This window comes from Propithecus coquereli, unplaced genomic scaffold, assembly GCF_000956105.1.
Source record: "Propithecus coquereli isolate 6110/MARCELLA unplaced genomic scaffold, Pcoq_1.0 Scaffold125, whole genome shotgun sequence".
Classification (NCBI taxonomy): Eukaryota; Metazoa; Chordata; class Mammalia; order Primates; family Indriidae; genus Propithecus; species Propithecus coquereli.
The window spans coordinates 3,322,872-3,344,342 of NW_012136636.1; the positions used below are offsets into that span (position 1 = coordinate 3,322,872).

At 37.8% G+C, this 21,471-nt stretch overlaps 1 protein-coding gene across 2 annotated transcripts in view; it reads right to left on the reverse strand.

Moving 5' to 3' along the window:
• Positions 1-16,688, reverse strand: part of ARGLU1 (arginine and glutamate rich 1) — a 22,160-nt gene extending 5,472 nt beyond the window's left edge. Inside the window, exons 1-3 of one of the 2 annotated variants that reach the window (XR_001137195.1) lie at positions 16,083-16,688; positions 6,611-8,708; positions 6,100-6,183 (exon numbers count right to left, since the gene is read on the reverse strand). Coding sequence is in view for 1 of the 2 variants with exons in the window: in XM_012637945.1 (XP_012493399.1) it covers positions 6,100-6,183; positions 8,483-8,708; positions 16,083-16,429 (657 nt within the window). In the remaining variant the exon portion in view is untranslated. The remainder of the gene's footprint in view (positions 1-6,099; positions 6,184-6,610; positions 8,709-16,082) is intronic. The other variant, XM_012637945.1, reaches the window with a different exon arrangement.
• Positions 16,689-21,471: the final 4,783 nt, after the last annotated feature.

Genomic DNA, 21,471 nt, shown 5'->3' on the forward strand with positions numbered 1-21,471 from the left:
CTCAGGCTGGTTTCGAACTCCTGAGCTCAAACAATCCGCCCGCCTCGGCCTCCCAGAGAGCTAGGATTACAGGCGTGAGCCACCGCGCCCAGCCCATGGTTTTAAACCAGCTTTTTTTTATCTTAACAATCAGGAACCACTTCTCATTCACTGAAAATCCTTACCTGACTTCTCCACCATTTCAAATTAAAATATTTAACATTTACATTTGGTGCCATTATTTTTCTCATTTAAAATGTGTGCACACAACACACTATTAGCTATTCTAAGTACTATGTCATTTCAACTTACATATGCTCACCCTACTGTAAGACGCCCTACTCTTTTTCCAACAGTGTTAATTTCCTATGGCCACTGCAACAAATTCCCACAACTGGATAATCTAAAACAGAAAGTTATTGTGGAGGCAGGAAGTTCAAAATCAGTATCACTAGAACAAAATCAAGGGGTTGGCAGGGACACATTCCTTCTGAGGCTCTAGAGGAGAATCTGTTCCTTGCCTCTTCCAGCTTCTGGTGGCTGCCAGGGTTTCTTAGCTTGCGGACACATCACTCCAATCTTCAAGGCTAACATCCTCAAATCTCTGTCTTCATGTGACCTTTTCCTATATCTGTGGATTCTGCTGGGAGTGTGATAGCCTTCCTTCATCCTATCTTCTCTCCTAGTTGGTGGTGTTTCTGTTGATATAACATCTTCAGAAACCTTGGAGGTCCCTCACATACGTCACATCATTAGGTGAGAGGGCCCTCCACAGATCTTTCCTAGATAATCTCATCCATTCCTGGCTTTTCCTGAGATGGCTGAGAAACCTGAATTACAAGCAGTCTCTTCAGCTCTAGCAAAGTTGTCTAGCCACACCCTTGGCCTTCCTTCTAGACTAAGTTTTTTCTAAGAGTGAATATCTTGTGCAATCTGGATAAGCTGAGACTTTCCTAACACCAAATGCTGGTTCCTTTTATGCTTACAAGTTCATTCTTCAATTTCACTCTTCTTGCCATTTTATTACAAACAGCAAGAAGAAACCAGGCTACACTTTCAAAAATTTACTTAGAATTCTTCTTAGCTAAATAAGTTAAGCTCTCATAAGTTCTGCCTTCCTTCCAAATCACTGAAGGGCACAATTCATCCAGGTTTTCCATCACTATATAAAAAGGACCTCTTTTTCTCCAGTTTCCAACACATTCTTAATTTGCTTCTCAGCCCTAACCAGAAGCACCTTTAAAGTCCATATTTTTGCCAATAGTCTTTCTAAAGCAATGTATGTGTTTTCTATCACATGCCTCAAAATTCTTCAAGCCTCTACCCACTATCCAATTCCAAAACCACTTCTACATTTTAAGGTAATGAATTACCACAAACTAGATGCTGAAAACAACAGAAATTTATTCTGGAGGCCAAAGTCTGAAATCGGTACCACTGAGTCAAAAGATGCTCCCTTTGGAGATTTTAGGAGGAAGTCCATTCCTTGACTCCTTCAGCTTCTGGTTGCTGCCACGATTCCTTGGCTTTGGACTATATCACTCCACTCTTCGAAGCCAACATATTCAAATCTCTCTCTGCTCTGTCTTTACTTCAGCGTCTTCTCTGTCATGTGGTAAAAATTCCCTCTGCCTCCCTCTTACAGGATACATGTGATGGCATTTAAGGCCAATCAGATAATCCAGGATAAATTCCCCACTGCAAGATACTTAATTTAGTCACATCTGCAAAGGTTCCCCTCACCTTTTTGCCATATAGAGTATGTCCAGATACAGGCATTAAAACATAGGTATACTGGGGGGGGTGGAGAGGATTTTTCAGCTTATCACAGAAACTCATTAAAAAAAAATCCTTGCTTACATTTTTCTAAGAACTCTTCAGAGCTATCTCTTAATTTATTTCAAACTTAAGTATGTGGAACACATTTCATATATAAGCAACTTTCAAACATGGCACTGTATTTTCCTCTCTCAAACCGGTGAGGTACAGAGTGGTATAGTATGATGAACTTGGCAAAGGGTGAGGAGAAAACTATTGCAATATTAAAGAGATCTGTATATTTAGAACTTATAATTTGCAAATACTTTAAAACGTTGAAGAACTCGTTCTGCCACCCACCAGTCAAAATTAATTTGTCCTTCTTCTGACCAAGTTATTTATAATTTTATTAGAAATTGTCAGTCTGACTCTTATTATATTTTACGTGTTTACACACAGATTAACCAAGTTCTATTCTTTGTGTTTTACCACAATCTTTACCAGGTGATTGGTTGAGGGTTTTTCTCCTTGCTGACACAACGTCCTAGAAGAATATTTTACTCCACAGTAATACCTGTCATCCTTTTTTAGTCTGCTTCCTTTTCTAAGTAAAATTCACATTAATTTCAGAATAATATCTGGGATTCACCAAGCACATCATTAAAAAAAGCTGTGGAGACTTCGAAAATTTTAAGTGCTATTTTTAACAAAAGAAAATTAAAATCTCCATTGTATTAACTATCTACCCTTGAAATATTTGAAGATACTTGTGTGTTACTGGTACTAACAACTAAGAACCAATCTGCCAAAAAGCTAACTCAAGCCACATCTGGATCAATTCTTGTTTGACATCACAAATCAAGTACGTATTGATTAATACTTTGTCTTCTTGTGGCCAAACCAAATATCCTGATATACAATGTGGAATTGAATTAGGAAGGTGGACAATAGTAAGGAAATGAAACAGGGCAAAGGCCTTTTGGGAAGCAGAATAGAACATCGGCAAGCATGTGAAAGTATTTGTTTCAGTAAATAGTGGTAGAAGCAGGAGTATATCAACATGATGTACGCTAAAAAGTTTGTGTGGAAAGCAGACTATAGAAAAGACAGGTTGGTAAAGAAAGTATCCTGGAATGGGGAAGGGATAAGGGAGATTTCTTAAATATTATAACCATGAAAAAAATAATACAATGATCTCTTACAAATCAATAAAGAAGACCAACTCCCCAATTAAAAAAAAAAGTGAGAGACATAAAAGACTATTTACACAAGTTGAATGAAAAGTAGTTTTAACAAATTCCTGACAAATTCCAATCTCTGTAGAGAAGCAAAGAAATGCCCCTGGGAAGGTTTCCCAGCCCCCCCAGGGTAATTACGTCAATTATCTCATGCACCCACACCACTTACCAAGTATTTCCATAGTATTAGCTAATTTTTTATGGTGTTGTCCTTGTTTCCACAATTAATACATCAAATTATTCAAGAGCACTTAATGCCTTGTCTACTTTTTTTTTTTTTTTTTTGCTTTTCTGAATGGTAATGTTTGGCCACCCTTTCTCTTCCCTCACTTTCTAGAGGCTAGATGCTTCCCATTCTTCTTGCTTTCTATGGCATAAATAACAATAACTGTCCACATTTCTAGCATACTTACTATGTCAGGAAGCAAACAATTACTAGTGCAACAAGATAAACTACCACGACTGATATATCCAGGAAAGTCCCATGTTATCTACAACATTGTTACATCTCCCTTCCTTTCTCAAATAACTAATATTTTCATAGGACTTTCAATATATTTTATATAATATTTCCCAATAAACATGTATAAAGATTAAAGATCAGTGCCCAAAATTGAGACAAAGAGGGAAAAGGGCAAAAAAAATGAAAGAAACCTCAAGGTGTGTCTTGTCATCTTGCACAATGACATTTTTTGTCTCACCTTACACCAATAATATCATGCCTGCCAGCCTGTGACTAACAATAGAAGCAAATAAAACTTTTCCCCAGCATCAACCATTACCTATGCATCTGACTTTGTGAAAACAGTAAGCAAATGAGACACTAAGCAAATGCATTAAATACATTCAAATTCTTACCAAATTTTCTTTTAGAAAGCCTCTTTTTCCCTAAGACATCTTTTCACTGAAGTTTATCAACATGCCATCACAATAGTCACTCCCTACAGTCTATCAGATCAAACCAAAATCTGTGTGCCCTCACGCAGTGATAGTGTTACGTGTGGCCCTGAGACAAGTGAGTTTGCAGACTGCCAATCCGAATTGATCCAAAGTACAGACCAAGAATGAGTGTTTAGAAACTTTTATAGCAATTTGACCTCATTTTTCTAGTAATTAATCTCAACTGTATTTTACAAAAGTAGCTCTAACATCTGATAAACTAGGATTAAAAGACAAAAACTGCCCACTTACTGCTACCCTTTCAGAAGTACCACTCCAGATGTTTACCAATCTTTTCCCAGTAATAACCGATCAAAAGTTTTATTTTTATGGGTAAACAAAGAAGGGTGTCAGAGGGATGTGAGGAGGCCAAGATATCCCTAGCCACCCCAAGGTCAGAAGGGGTCAACATCTTGGCAGAGCGTATCAAGTTGAGGAGATTCTAGAACACCCACAAACTGAACTCACCATAGCTATCCTAATAGGAAATTCTAGTTCTATCTGCTTGTTAATTTTGCTTCAATGTTTTAACTATCAATCATATTTTTCTTCTCTTCTGGAATGTCCAGGCCTGACAAACCAGACTGTATTTACCCTCCAAAGCTCAAACTTCAAAACTCAAATTAAGAGTTACCATTTCCCTCTTACTACTTCTTCCTACCTGCACTGAGATTCTCTTTCTTATATAGAATCACTAAAAAATCATTATTATATCTTATTTATAGGCATGTATTAATACATCTTACAAATGACTCATCCATGTCACATTTATACTGCTTTTTCTACCTAAGTAAATTTTAAGGTCTATCTTTGGGAAAGCAGATTCATGGCCTTCCAATATAAATCATATTCTTGCCTTCACAATAACCAGGACAGTGATATGTACTAAGAAACCACTGTACCACGCTAAGTTACCTAGGATATTTCCAGTATTGTCTCTTATCTGGGGTACACTATCTTTTAGAACATCATGCTCTAAAACTAACTGCTCCATGTTAACTTTTTACATTCTTATCAACTATAGGACACATAAACTACGGTCCTCCTTCACTCCTGCTCTCAAAGGGATCCAGTCTTAATTAGACCCTCTCAGATTATTTTCTGTGCATTTACAGACAGAGCTACACAATTTCTTTTTGACATCACATAACTGGAGCTTACAACTTGCTTTGTTCTCCCCACCACGAAGAGTCCCTCCTGGGTCATGCCTTCATTCCTGGGTAACAAATATTACTAACTGGCCCCAACCCCACGTCAATTTCCTTCCGCCTCTGATTTATATTCTTAATTTGAGGTAGCCTTCCCATATACCATCCTCACGGGGAAAAAAAAGTTTTTCCTTATAATACCTGACTAGCCTCTTTTGTGTTCTGCATTTTTTATATCCATAGTCCTTTAATCCTAATCCTAGTTTTCTTCTTTCTCATAATGAGACTACTTCAAAAAATATTCACACACTTAAATGGAAAAACCCTCAAGACACTAAAAACTTTAATCTATTTAAAAAATGCTAGCATGTGCTTAAAAAAGAACAAGAAATGCATAGGAATACTAAAAAAAAAAAAATAATAATTAGAAGAAAAAACAGAAGTGACAGAAATTAGGTTTTTGTTTTTTTAAAAATTGCCTCAATGTTCTTATATTGGCTTCTTTATTGCAATTTCAAAATTGCTCTATATCACCTTCATTTACATCTTTATCATATAATTACTTAAGTCTCTGTGTATTTCCTGTTAGATTATAACTTAGAAGTAGGAAATACAATTTATTACACCAGTACACTTACTATCAAATATATACTATCTATTTATTCTATCTAGTGATTGGTAACAAAGCAACTAATGCAAAGTGAAATGCTGTGTATTAGTTGGTTTAAATACCTCCAAGCTTTCATTGTTGTTGTTAGTTTTTTAAGACATAGGATAAATGTAAATGAGGTTAAGACAGAAAAAACTGGAGAGAGCAAATACTACAATTTCCCCAGGAAATCTGTTTTAAACCACTGCAAATTCTCTCCAGATTAAAAATAAAAATCTAGTCAACTCTTTATTTCTACTCTTGCCTCAAAGACTTTGAAGAGGCTGAGAGAACCCTGAAAAATAAGTCAAATTATAGAACACAAAACCTGAAAATAAATAAATAAAGCAAAACGCAAAAACACTTTTCACATATGCTTTATACTTACCAGTTTGGCTTGTGCTTCTGCAATTTTTCGGTTATTCTCTTCCAGTATTCGCTCTAGCTCCTCACGTTTTGCACGTTCTTCCTCCTAAAGGGGAGGACATGTTAAGATGTTAGAAAAATAAAATGTTTATTTTTATTGATAAATATTTACTAATCTTCCTCTGAACTTTTTTGATCTGACTTACAGGGCAGCTTTATAGCTACCTTCTGTCTGACAAATGATAAACTGTGCAGCCACTAAAATTGGTTTCTAGCACTAAATTTAAATCATCCCTCCCAGTCCAAACAGCAACCGACTAAACCCTCCCTAATGATAGTTTCCTGGCAATTATAACTAATACTTTAATATCACACAAATCAACAAGGACAACTACAAAACTGGATAGTATTTACCAAATTAAAAAAATAATATATAAAATATAAATAAAGTGAATATTTGTCTCACCAATTATGTATACCTACGTATTCTTTACCTATACTCCTTTAATCAGCATTAAAAGTTGAATATTTACTGTCTTGTCCAGTGTCCTGCAGAGTGTGCTCCTCGGCTGCCATACACGCCAGCTTCCTCTTTAAAATGATTTGTACTGTTAGCTTGGCAATACCTGCATCAGCAGCTCAACCATTTATAAAGAAACAACATACAAGGAAGGCTGAGCTGAGGAATGCAGATGTTTATGGTAAGAAGGAACAAAAAATGTAATTCATCATTCCTAAGGCAAACAATTAATAAGAAAAATACATTTACTGTTAGTGAAAAATACAAATGGTAATCCATACTTCATGGAACTAAGGGCTTCTTCCATGGGGAAAATGGACTTAACATTCAGATGTTGACGATTTCTAAAGGCAGCTTATATTGTCATCTACAATCTGAACTGAAATTCAGGAATCCAGGGGATGCATGGTCAGGAAATAAAATTCTGTAACTTATTTTTTCTTGGAGAATTTAATGAGATTTTATAATGCAAACTATATGAAGATTGCTTGATGGTTTGGGCAGTGTTCAGATCACAGCATACATATTCAAATGATTTTAATATTTGGAAAGACTGTCAGAGGGTTGTGTCCGTGTAAAAAAAAAATTGTTATTATGAAACAAAAAGCAAATGAAGAGAAAAAAATCTTACTATGATTAATAACTCGCTACAAGACAGCACCATTACTCCAAAAATATCTTCGTTATTAAAAGCACTGATATAAAAATTTCATACATTCAATTTTATAATCTATAAAATCCACTATAAATATAAGCATGTACATCTAGTTAAAGACAGGACAAGGGAAAATGCATTTTAAAAGCTAAGTTTACTGGAAAGCAAAGAAATTTAATATGATGTCAACTTGTCCACAATGATGCCAAGATGAAAAATGACAATGAGTCATATATTTTGAGTCAAATATTTCAGTTCAAGAAAACACATTTTCCTATGATTTCCTATATCACACACCAATGGGATTCATATTCATTATACAAACTATATAGACGGACACTCAGGGCTGTAAAGTAATCTGCCTTGAGTGTTTCAGTGACTTTCACCAAGCTTTAGGATCCTGGAGTAATCAGTGCAAACAAGCTATAAAGCTTCAGTAGCAAATTACTGTCTCACAGAAAGACATTTTCAACTTCTGCTCCAGCTGCTGATAAAACAAATCATGTGTTTAGCTTGACTCCAGACAAGGACAACCTGTTCCTTCATAACTCTCTAGAGAAAAAAAGGAGTTGTTAGTAGATACTAAAAAAGTGGATGAATAATCTGGACATTTTTTCCTAAAAAGATTCCTTGAAACACATTAGGAAAATGGAGGGCCTTATGATCAGAATGCTAGAATTAGTTCATTTTGTTGAAGCAGGATTTGGGGGAGAGGGTAAAGGATAAAAGAAGGGAAAAAAGAAGAGTGAGAAAACCTATTTATCAAAAGCAGGTACTGTCACTCAATGTTAGGCCCTGCTCTTTTTAATCTGACTGAAGGCAAAAAGCCTCTCACAGTCTAGGTAACAGAGTGATAAACAGAATAGAGGAATATATAACCACAGGTGGATTTTTAACCTTTTCCCTTTACCACTTCCTGTCTCCCCCCACCCTCCCAAAAAAGAATGTAAGTCCTGCAGCCATGGCAAAAGTTTCAAACACTTCTCAAATATGTAAGCCAGTTCCATTAATCAAAAGTATCCTTGAATATGTTTTATGAAAGTAACTTTTAAGGATCAGTCAGCACTTCTGAATAGGCTAAAAAATTAACTTTCGCAGCAACGTAAGTTTAGATGAGAAAGGAATTAGATAGTCTGTATTCCATCTCTTTCTGAACTGAGCAGGAGGCACAACCCGACACTGAAAGTTTTGCCATGGACTGTCTCTACTTTCCAAACGACCGAGCGTTACCTCTCTAGCTTTTTGTGCTGCAAGCTCAGCTTGTCTCTGTCGCTCGAGTTCTTCGAGCAACTGCTTTTCCATGATGCGCTTGGCTTCCTCCACCCTTCGGAGAACTTCTCGCTCAATTTCATCCTTCCTTTTCTCCAATTCTTCCTCTACCCTTTTTGCCACCAATTCTTCCACTCTTCGTGCTGTTTCTTCCTCAATGAGTTTTTCTTCTATTTCTTGCTGCCGACTAGCAAACAGTGAAAAAAATGACTTAGTATAAAAAAATAAACTTTTTTTAAATTTTACTTCAAAATATTAAGGGGGTACAAATGTTTTTGATACATGGCTTGAGTCTGGGCTATAAATGTGCCCAAAACTAAGAATTTAAACAAAACTAGTTTTAAGTCTATCAAACCATTAAGCCTGATATTATTCAATGATTTTAGAATTTGTTTTCATATCACATTTAAGGAAATGATAGATAATAACCTGTTAACTGATACAGACATTCAAATAAATATAAAATTGGTTTTTTTCTCTACCATGTTCTAAGTACAAAAAGACTGATAAATACAAATAGCCTAATTCATTAGTTTTAATTTAGGAACTACAGAGCAAATCTGAAATAGAAAGTATACTTCTCCTAACAACTTCATAATGAGAGGACAAACTATTAAAATACATGGATTTGCTCATTTGCCAATCCACTCTAAGAGTTAAGCTACAGAGAAGTCAGGAGAAATTATTATGTAGCAGGCAAGTCAGCCTGGCTGAATTAATTTCCCCCTTCCCTCTAAGCAAAGACAGAACAAATACAGACTTGAAGAGATTCAGACTGCTGAAATAATAGCAGTGTTTAGCTTTTACTGAAATTATGACCAACCTAGATTCTGAACTTTATATCCTTTACTGTGCCTTTTCTTCCTTTTGTTAACTGATTTTTAATTAAAAGCTCCTTTAGAGATGGGAAGTAGAAAGTTAAAAATACATTTTCAGTTCAGTGAAGCATGTTTTATTTTAATTCCACTTTGATATCATAAACTTATTTAATCAAAATAAAATTCCGTACTGAAAATATTTGCATTTATCTAGGTACCACCATTGAAACTTTGAACATTTTATACCAATGATATGCAATAGCTATTAGTCATGTGTCCAGTCTGAACTAAAGATTGGTATAAAGAAAAGGAATGTAAATTATCTCATATTTTTATTTGATTAGGTGTTAAAATGATAGTATTTTGGGTAGATTGAGGATATATTAAAATTAATTTCAGTGGTTTCTTTTTAGTAGCTAACTAGAAAATTTTAAATTGTATATACTGTTCACGTTATATTTCTACTGACCAGCACTGAGACAATAATTTGTGCTAAATGAATAAATTCAGAGGCTCCTGCAGTGTATCTAAATCCTGAGGTCAATTTATTAATGCTTCAACTTTTCTCACAACCCACAAAATTGATTAAAACCTGCAACTTTTATATCTTTTAATGACTTGTTTGACATACATGAGACAGTCATTCAATTTATCTGTTTGGTAAAGACCTTACAGTTCCTAAGTGACCTTGAAATATCTCAATTCACTTTAACTCAACTCTATTCTTGGGGGTGATTCAATTCCCACCCAAGGGCTTTCATTCTCAACTCCCGTTACTTATTCACGGGTGCCAACATACTAGCACGAATGTGTCTTTAGCATTCTCATTCATTTTGGTTTCTACATTTATCCTCTACATTTTTCTGTCAAGGAGACAGCCGTTACTAGAGAGAGCTTATTTTCCCTAAAGGTCCTAGGTATTTCCAATACCCATTCTGAGGACTCTGTTGTTTCTTAATACCTCCTTCTCAAAACTAATTTTTTTTTAAAAAAAGGATATGAAAGCCTAAGATTTACTATGCTCAAGCCTAAGATTTACAATGCTCCTTTTCTTTTTCAATCAAATATTAGGGTAGTTTCAATAAGCTTTTATCTATGGCTGCTCAATAAAAGAGAGCAGATATAAGACCCAATGCTAAAAATCACCAGGAGCATCTACAGAAAATCAGACAGTGATTTTAATGGAAAACCACATTTCAATAAAATGTTGTTTCTCTATTTCATCCAAAGGTAAAAAGAGAAATATTATAGATGAAACAAGTAAAGCTGACAACTGCTAAATCAGATGATGCGTACGTAAATCCTTATATAATATTCCACCTTTGTGTATGTAAACTTTTCATAATCATTTTAAAAGTATATACACACACCCCTCACATACTTTTGCTAGTTGGTTCTTCTGAAATTAGTAAATGTAGAGAAAGGGTAAGAAACTTAATATTCAAAATTTCAAAAACAGTACAATGCAACTCTTAATTAGCAATGCTAAGTGGACCACAGTACTGACTATTCAAAGGAAGGATAGTATAAAACGGTTCCAATTAAAACTTGCCACACGAAGTGGAAAGGAAGAAAAACAGGATAAGGCCCTAGGTTAGCATCTGCCAACTTAGGAATTTGGTAAAGGTGAAACAAACCTGATATACATTCAGGGTTTTTGTCAGGTAATCAAGCCATCCCTAAGCAAAAGCACAATGGCTAACAGGACCATATCTCCACAGATTTCATCAATAAGGAGAAAATGAGCCAAATAAATTTACTTACAGCAAAAGACAAATCAGCATGGTGTCAGCCCCTTGTTCCTATTTTCACTGATCACAGGCAGTACCGGCTGTAAATCAGTCTGCAGCTAAGAAGTCAATTCTAACCAACTGCAGCTCAGTGGATTTTATATCTGAAAGGGTAGGGCAAGTGGAAAGTCCCATGCTCAACTGAAATAGTGGAGAATGAGAAATGGCCTAGTGCAGTTTCTCACAAGGCTGCTTATCTCTCCCCTTTGTTCCCGCAGGAATTGCAAGGCACCCCACCATGACTGCAAGTAAGCTTTGCTGATTTGTCCTGTGTAAATACAGGCAAGGCCAGGGCATCACAGTAGACCTGTTTCCCTAAAAGTATTAGAGAAAATATAATTTTTGTTGTTTTTCTTGGTAAAATTAAAAATGCTACTTTAGTAATCAGAAAAAAATTTAAAATCAATTTTTAGAACCAGTGCTAAAGAAATTAAAAGCTCAGTATCATTTTATCCCTTCTCAGTATACATACACAACTGAATTCAGAAATGAACCGGCACATATACAACTGAATTAAACATGCATTCATCTTTACTGATTGACAAATTTATCGTCATAATCAATGATAAAGCCACTTTTAGGCTAACTCGCATAAGAGACACTGGAGCTTACTTGGGGTGAGGGGACTAAACATTTTCGGTCAATAGTGTCTTGCAAAAGATGCATCATCTAATATCTAATAGCCTATGTACTCCTTAAAACTTTTGCCCTAGGAGTTGTCACGTTCATGTTTTCCTCCAATCTCTTCCTCATCCTCCTCTGCTGAATCCATTCCGTGCGACTGATGAAAGGGTTAAATAAAAATCTTCAAGTTTTTCAATGGAAATAGTGTAATACTAGGTTCCTATTTTCTTCATGTTCTCAGGTGTTTTAAAAGCACTAGTCATAATCAACTTTAAAATGGTCAACATAGCAAGGGTACAGCACTTCAGAGGATAAAGCACTTCAGCACTGTTAAACAAGAGTATTATTCCATACAGAGCAACTGATACTGTATCTTAAAACATCTTTAAAACGTGGGAACTCAATCCTAGGGGTTTACTTCTAGAATTCTAGAAATCAATTATTAGCAAACAGCATTTAGCTAGTATTTAACAGGTACCAAATACTGTGCCAAGAATTTTATATACCATGTCATTATTTAAATCTCACAACTGTTCCTGTGAGGTGGGTATTAATACCCTCATTTTTACTGAGGAATCTAAAGCTAAGGAGTTCAAGTTTCTGGACTGAAGTTCGCTGGATGTTGTTGAGCTATTACTCTGAACTCAGGGAAACTCCAAAGCTAATGTCTTAAGCACTATACTATCCTACATTTTTCTCCAGGACAAATTAGAGAGGTAAAGATGTAACTAATGAAATAACTATTAAAAAATTATAAAGTTCTTAACATCAGCTAGGTCTTGTGTCCCAGCATTCTCGGGGGCCTAACCTCCAAAAATACATAGTTCATATACTGAATCTGCTCATAAAAGCTCTTCTTTGCTCTCAAAATGAGCTGTTCAAGTATTCTTCTATTTCTAAGAAGCACTCATACAAATCCTAGTTCAGTTTAGATATCCTTAATTTAGAAAGCTCTTAATCTGTCATGCACTTGAACACTAAAGATATTCAAACCTAGATATCACAGGCTAGAATAAGTTTATATACCATTAATAACTTCCTGATTTGCTACAAGTCATTTTCAGATATCTGTTTTTTCAACAGTTAATACAACATGCATTCCTTTACAATGTGCATACACCATCTCAAAACAAAAAGAAAATGGTAATATTGGTGTAGCAGAAGAGTGAGAGGGAACCATACTGAATGGCTGAAACACAGGGATGAGAGATCTTTTGAACTGAATTTTGAACCATGTGAATTAGCTGTTCAAAAATGAGGAGAAAAATTTTGTTAAATGTAAAGGCCTACCTTTTAAGCATTAAGATTATAACTGCTAAGATCATTTCTTAAATTCACCAGGCTCAGTGTGGCTGCATGTATGTAAGTTATATTAAATAACATTATTTATGTACCAAGTACTGTCTAGGTACTTTAAATATATTATCTCCTATCTTCATAATAAACAAGACAGGTTATCTATCTCCATTTCCACAGTTAAGAAAACAAGTTCAGATGCAGGCCTCAGAATTACAAGTGGCAAAGCAATCTGGTTTCCAATCTTACCAAAGAATTCCTAATTGGTTAAACCCAACAGACAATTTTTATTTCACTGTCTCTCTCCACCTAACCCTGGACTTCTTGAAAGTACAGTTGACATCATGCATTCTTCTATATCTCTTTTTGCTTCCACCATTCTCTTCATTTCCCAACTGCACATATAGGTATTCCAAAAGATTCTCTAAGTCTCTTGCCAATTGCTCATCTCTCTCCACACACTCCCTGGGTCATGCCATAATTCTCCAGGTTTCACTGACTCAAGTGAAGCGCCGCCCCCCCGCTTCTCTAGGCTTCAGTCCCCGATTATCAGCCTTGGATAAACTCAGTACAGCATATCCAAAACTAGTGCCCAAGTGGAAGCCCCACGTAGAAACTCCCTTATCCCTTTTTCCTCTCCTTTATCCACTATTCACCAAGTTTCTAACATTTTAATCAGTATCTGAACACATGGTAGCTACCTGGCCATGATTCACAGCCTCTACTTACCTCCTAGTCACCCCACGACTATAGTATTTACAGAACTTCATGTTCTAAGCAGTCATCTTATTTTTCTTATTTTCATCTAACAGTCATCTTATTTTTCCACTTAAAGATCATTTTCTCCCATTCTCTTTATTCTGGCAGGAGTAGGGGGAGAAGGCTCTCTTCTTTGGTCCACATGTATCCTATGCCTAGCCTGACAGTCTCGGATTCTTATATCCTCCACTCATTCTTTAGGACAACTAAAGTACTTACCCACCCAGGACACTTCCTTTATAAAGTTATATTACTATCACTAAATTTACTACACTGTATTATTACCTATCTAATTATCTGTCTTCAAGCTAGATCAAGATCTTGGAGAGGGACCAATCATCTTTATATTAACAGCACCTAGCACAGTGCCTAACACAACTGCTCAATAAACAGACTGACAACTACTTCCCTCTATTCCCAAGGCTCCAAAACCTGTATCTTTCTGTTTCCTTTGCATTATCTTGAAGGCATTAGAAATATTAAGTAGGGCCTACTGCATGGCATGTAGGAATTTAGTTCTGCTCCCTTCCCCCTCCTATATACTAATGGCAGCTTTCTTCTTCTTTCAATCTAGAACTATATACTCTATTACCCATCATCTCATCCCTGGATTTCTTCTGGGCTTTCCATATATAGCTTGCTAAATGCTTCTAAGTAGTCTTTCCATATCAAGCTTCCTTTTATTTTTCCTAAAAGTCTTCGTTTTCTAGTGCATTAGTCTTTGGAGAGCTCCTTTGTTTTCACATGGACAAATTATCTCAGGATGTCTTAGGTACCTTTAGATATGTTTATCTATTGATAGTTATTTGAGCTATAGCTTTACAGTTAAGGGTTTTGTTCCATATCAAAAAGCTGGATTCTACATAATCAAGCTTTAATGTAAAACAATTACTTGAACTTTGTTTTCAAATATATCACAGATCATTTTAAGGACAAGAAAACTGAAAGAGTTGCACATGCTTTAAAGAAATGTTGGCAGCAAAACAGCTCCAGGTACTGCTTCCTCTGTAATATTAGTGGCCCAGTCCCCTACCTCTTAGTAACTTTGCTTTTAGAAACAGGCTGTGCTGGAAAATCTACAAAATACAAACCCAAATGCAGAAAAATATAAAAACCCCAGACAATTCAGTACACATAAATTCATCTTAGGAAAATCATAAATTTACCACCGTTCTTGTCTCATGAGCACTTTCTAAACATTCACGGAAGAACTGAACAAGGATGGCTGATTAAAAAGGGACTTAGTACACCTGCTCACTGTACTTTTCAATGTGTTTTTTGGGAATACCCAGACCACTAGAGTATCATGATCTTAAAAAAATACAACAAAATCCTTAATTTCGGATTATCCACATCTACTTTTATATCCAGAGATACTTGAGAGTTGACTCTTTTTCAGAAACATGACTTTATCCAAACAGTATTTCAAGTAAAGGACCTTACTGTAACTATTTTTCCCCAAATAAAAATTCTGTATATGAGCAAGCACTCACAAATCTTCTCAACTAGTACGAAAGAAAACAAAACTGCATGTTTACTTACAGGAATATAAAGCAAAACTTTAAAAAAACAAGAGGTAGGCTTTGACTGGGGTGGTGGTTTCACAGCTCAACTCTAGAGTCAAAATTCATCGTACTGTACGTACACTTAAGGTTTATGCATTCTGTTTTTTAAGTTTCAAAAAAAAAAAAAATTGGTGTGTGTGTAGGCCCAAGGCAAGAAAAGCAACCTTTTAACAATAGGAACATACTAAAGTGAAAATGCACTTTTTTGGTGGGCCACCTAAAGTGTCTTATTCCTGAGAGTACTTATGCTGTCCCAAATTTAAGCTTCAACAGAAGAATGCCTGTAGCCAGCTGCGATTTGCATCCCACGGGTTAATGCCTTTCTCTGCCCTTGGCAGGTGGACCTGCAAACGCTCACCCTCCACATCCTTAGGCTAGCTCATTCCCCGCCTTACTCGCCAACGTAGCTCTACGACCCCTCTCTGAACTCCACCCCTACTTCCGGGATTCTCCTCCGCACTCGCGCCAAAATCGCTTTCTCCTCTTCAAGCCTTTACTGCTCATGCCCTCAAATTTTCTTTCCCAGACAGCTCGTGGGCCTGTCCCACCCCAGGATATCCAAACGCCCAGGATGCCCGTCACGCCTCAGCCTCTCAGGCCGGTCCCCGCGCCCCCCAGCCTCGCGCCCCCCGTTCTCCCCGCCAGCCCCGCCCCTCACCCTCCCAGTCCCCGCCATCCCAGCTCGGCCCCTCCCCCCGCGGGCACTCACATTTTTCGCTGCCGCTCGAACTCCGCTTTCTTCTCCTCCTCCTCTCGCTTCTGCTTCTCGTCCAGGCTGCTGCGCTTGCTCACCGTGCGCCCGAAGATGTCGATGCGGTCGGGCGGGGACGAGGCGCGCTCCCGGTCCCGCTCGCGCCGGGACACAGCCGTGTTGGTGGAGCGCGAGCGGGACCGCGACTCCCGCCGCCGGTTCCGTTTACTTTCCCGGGATTTGGAACGCTTCCGCACGCGCTCCTTGTCCCGGGACCGCGACCGGGACCGGCTGCGCTTCTTGTTGTGCTTGCTGCTCTTGGTATGTTTGGAGCGGGACGAGCTCCGGCTCCGGGACCGGCCCATCCTTCCGGGAGACGCTCTAACCGCTGGCCTCGGCCCCCTCGCGCGCCCAGCTCCCCTCGCCTCCGCCTTCGGAAGCGGACTGATGGTCCTTTCGAGGCCGGAGGAAGGAACGCTGTCGACCTGCTGACTTTCTGCTTCTTTCTGAGGTCTACAGCCGCCACGGAGGCCACTTCCAACGAGAAGGCCGCCTCCAACGAGAAGGCCGCAAGGAAAGGAGTCGCTAAGATGGCAGCTGCGGCTGCACCGGCCGCCCTTCCCACAATGCCCTGCGCGGAACGTGCCGGAACACGGGCCCCGCCCCCTGACGATTGTTGCCGAAGGGAGGCGGGCGCTTCCGAGCGCGCTCGGCTCTTACCGCCAGCCCGGGCGGAAGCCTGAGACATGATGGATGGGAGACTCCTGCTTTTGCATGGGTGTACTTTTCTTTTCTGGTCAAATGCCACACCGTGTAAAATGAATTAATCACATTTTAGTGCGATTTAAATCACGCCTCGGCAGAGGTTGATTGGTTGCATTATTTTCTAGGAGCTGGTTTTGTTAGGCAGCCCTCAGTTGTATCCGAGTGACCCTGGACAGATCACTTGCTTCTTAGAGTTTGGTTTCCTAATTTGTAGAATGGAGATAACCACACTTTATGAAGTGGTTGTGAGGCTTACAGGAGATAAAGTCTGCTGTAGGTTTTGATAAATGCAAGCTAATGCATAATATAGGGCTTAATGTTCATTCTAAATGACTCAATGTATTAACTAGTGCTTATTACAATAATTCTGAGTTAAGTACTACTGTTATCCCCATTTTAAAGATGGGGGCCCTGAGGTCCCTAGGGGTTAGATAAATTGCCCAGGATTATACAGCTAATAGGTGAGAGAGCAGGGATATATAGCTAGGTCATATCAAGCAAAGCCTCTTGCACTAATCAGGAAGCCCCTCTAAACCCTAGCCAAGAAAAACTTTGTTCCTATATGGTACAATAAGCTAACTGTGTCACTGTCAAGCCCCCTAAAGAAGAGGCAACATTATTATTTGCAGGTGATGAGAAACCTTGACAATCCAGGTGTCTGAACTTTAAAATTGAATGCAGTAAGAGATTTAATTCAAGGTAGGTAAGCAGAAGAAAAATTAGAAATGTTCACTTAAAATAAGCAATAATCTACTAAAAATGAAATAAGCTTTTCTCCACAATGGCAACAAAAACCATAAAATACTTAAGAATAAACTTTAACAAGCTATAAAATTTTTATGATAACCTTTTGCTGAAAGGCAGCAATAAGGCCCAAGTAAATGGAAAACATATGTTGTAGTCTTGGCTGAGTAGTCAGTATCAAAAACATACCAAGCCTTCCCAAGTCAAATTAGAAAGTTAGTGTAATTCCCCTGAGAGGTCCAAATTCTCTTGGGGATGAGTATATTAGAAATAATCAAATAATTTTCAAGTTTTATGCAGAAGATCATATATAGGTGTGAATTATCAAGAAAAACCTTTAACAAGAAGAGTAATGTCTTAGTCTTAGTCTATGTAGGCTGCTATAACAAAATACCGTAAACTGGGTGGCTTATAAACAACAGAAATTTATTTTTCACAGTTCTGGAGGTTGAGAGTTCAAGATCAAAGTGCCAGCAGATTCGGTCTTTGGTGAGGGTCCACTTTCTGATTCTCAAAGTGTCCACACATAGTAGAAGCAGCGAGCTAGCTCTCTGAGCCCTCTTTTAAGGGCACTGCTATGGTCTAAATGTTTGTGTCCCCCCAAAATTCATGTGTTGAAACCTAACCACCAATGTGATGGTATTAGGAGGTAGGACCTTTGGGATTTGATTAGGTCATGGTGGCTCTAACCTCATAAATGTGATAATCCATTCAGGCTATTCTAACAAAATACCTTTGACTGGGTAGGCTATTAGGACAAAATACCTTTGACTGGGTAATTCATAAATAGTAAATGTTTATTTCTCACACTTTTGGAGGCTAGGAAGTCCAAGACCAATGCATCAGCAGATTCAATGTCTGGTAAGGGCTTGCTCCCTGCTTCCAGGATGGTGCCTTGTTGCTGTGTCTTCATGTGGTAAAGGGACAGAAGCCAAAAGGAGGAGGAAAAAAAAGACTGTAGTACTTCCTTCAACCTCTTTTATAAGTGCACTAGATCCATTCATGAGGGTAGAACATTCATGACTTAATCACTTCTCAAAATGCTCCACTGCTTAATTCAATCACATTGGGTATTAGGTTCCAACATATGAATTTTGGAGGAACATGTATGTTTAAACCATAGCAGTACCCTTATAAGAGAGGCCTCAGGAAGCTTATGTACCCCTTCCGCCATGTGAAGACATTGCAAGAAGGCACCATCTATGAAACAGAGTGAGCCCTCTCTATACACTGAATCTGCTAGTGCCTTCATCTGGGACTTCCCAGCCTCTGGTACTGGGAGCAATAGATTTCTGGGTTGCTTATAAATTATCCAGCATAAGGTATTTTGTTATAGTAGCCTGAACAGCTGAACAGACTAAGGTAATAATATTAAAAAATAACACAAATTTTTGACTTATCCATGGTTTCACAAAAATTTTTCTAAAAAAAAGATTTTGAAAGATAATCACAAGCCATATTGTGCATTTGAAAGTCTGTGGACGTACCTTCACAGAAAAAAAAAAACAAAACAAGAAGTGTCAAAGTGAAATGTCAAGGATATCAACTGTCAAATCTAGTACTTAAGGAAATCAGATATTCCATACTTAATAACCTAACATAATGTATAAAATTACCCCCATCATAATGGAAATATTTCTGTCAATCACTATCTGTATATATATCTATCTGGAATAATTTATATATGATATATATGGATTTTATATATCCATATATGTTGTGAATATATGATCTATAGATATATATGAATGTTATTTATATATGTGTGCATATGTATCTGGAATGATGTCTATTTAATGTTAAGGATAGTTATTTCTAATTATTCAGTATATTAGCTTTCTAGAGCTACACCAACAAATTATCACATCATTCAAAAACAGATCATTCTAAAGAATAATCTTTAAGTGTAAAAAATACGAAGGAGATGCCTGAATGTATTTTTCCTCCTAATTCTTAAATTACTGATCCTCAATAATTTTTCCCAACTTTTCAAAATTTGAGATGTATTTTGTAACATATTCACAAGGTCACAAATATGGAGTGTTTAGTTTATGGACAATACCATGCATAGAGTTCCACTTACACTTAAAGTGTAGATGAAGTCCTGGGGCGCCATGGGCCCAATCTCTCAGTCGCTCACTCACCAACCCATCAGTCTTTTTTATTGTTGTTTCTTAGAATTTCATCTCCCAGGGGGGTGAGGGATAAAAACTTACCTATTGGGTACAACGTATGCTATTCTGGTGACGGGCACACTAAAAGCCCTGCCTTCAGCATTATACAATTCATCTATGTAACAAGAATTCTTGTACTCTCTAATATTTTGACATAAAAATTATTAAAAAAAAAAAAAATTTCATCTTCCTAACTTTTCCTGAGCTGTTTGAAACCCTATTTATACCCATTTCTCCCTACCCCACCAGACTCCTACCCCCTGAGCAGGTTGTCTCCTTGGCAGCACTTTTCACATTTGTAATTTTTAAAAATGTTAATTAATCATTTAATATCCCTCTCTCTTGCTAAAAAGTGAGCTCCTTGAGGGAGGGACTGTGCCTGATTTGTTCACTGCCATGATCCCCTCTCGGGCCTAGCACCCTGCTCATGGAAAGCATCCAAAAAAACATTCTGAACGAGTAAATAAATATGGAATGTGTTGTCTGGCTTCCCCCAGCAGCCTTAAAACATGGGTTCTCTCAAAACAGCTTTAGGCAGAATTCAAAATTACAAAATATTACATAATTTGAACATAGAGTAAACTGCTTTCATCACAGCTCTGGCAATAAAATCTGGAGAACTCTAGCTTCCAAAAACGATCTTGTGATTCAATTCAAAATGTTCAGTTCTATGCAAAACATACAGCCTTTTTTTCCTAAGACAAATGCTCATCAATTCTCCATCTAAAACTATTGTCAGGAGGCCCTTTGCTAAGCAAGTTAAATTGTAAGTGTGCCTCTATGCAAAAACAAACAAACAAAAAACCTCAATGCTTGTCTAAGAAACAAAAAGGAAATCCTTTACTCAGGAGGCAGAAGGAAAAGCACATACAGATAGTCCAAGTAGCAACAAATGCAGAGATCTGTGTTGTTTCTGTCCAAGTGTCTAAAGAGCAAGGCAGCCAAAGCTCTCTGTGCTGTGAGTAGAAGGCAGATAACGCCCTTCCCAGAAACTTGCTCAGACCGGACAATGACTAGAGCTGATCCGGGAGAGATGGGAGTGTGAGCTTGGCAGGCTCTGACAGGGAGCCAGGCCAAAGGCTAGAGGAGCCAAATTTACAGTGTCAAATAAACAAACCAGGACTTAGTAAGGAGTGATTTTTTTCAAAAGGATTATTGCAAGGGATTGGTTGGCGGGGGAGGGGGCGGTCCGTGTCGGGGCAGGTACTGTAATAAGCAGAATGCTCTGACCATAGGACTGCAAGCTTTTCAAAAGTTAGACCAAAAAGGGTTTTCTTTTGTAGAGAGAGGAATAATCAAGTCTAGAAAGAGCTGGGTGTGGGGAAGGGAAGGAAGGGATAACGTGAGGGAATAGTAGATAGATCAGAGGGTGCTCTCCTCTGAGCCCAGCCTGTTCTCAGAGCGGGTGAGTGTTGGCTCTGGCTGGAGGTAGGCCAAAGTTCTGGTACCTGAGGGAAGGAGAGCAACTTAACCAAACTTTGATAAACATGCATTTTGTTTCCATTAATCAGTGGGGACAAAATACTTCAGCTAATTTATGAAGCAAAAAATAGGCATTTGTAAGGTCTATGTCTGGCCTGTCGTAAGTAAACAAGGGGGCTTCTGTGAGTCCAATTTAAGTCATCTGAGGAAGGGGATTCTTCAAAGTAAGTCATTTCCCCCAACACAAAGGAAGGGAGATTTCTCAACTTTCTCTGTTTTCCAGGAGCACAGGGCCACAGGTA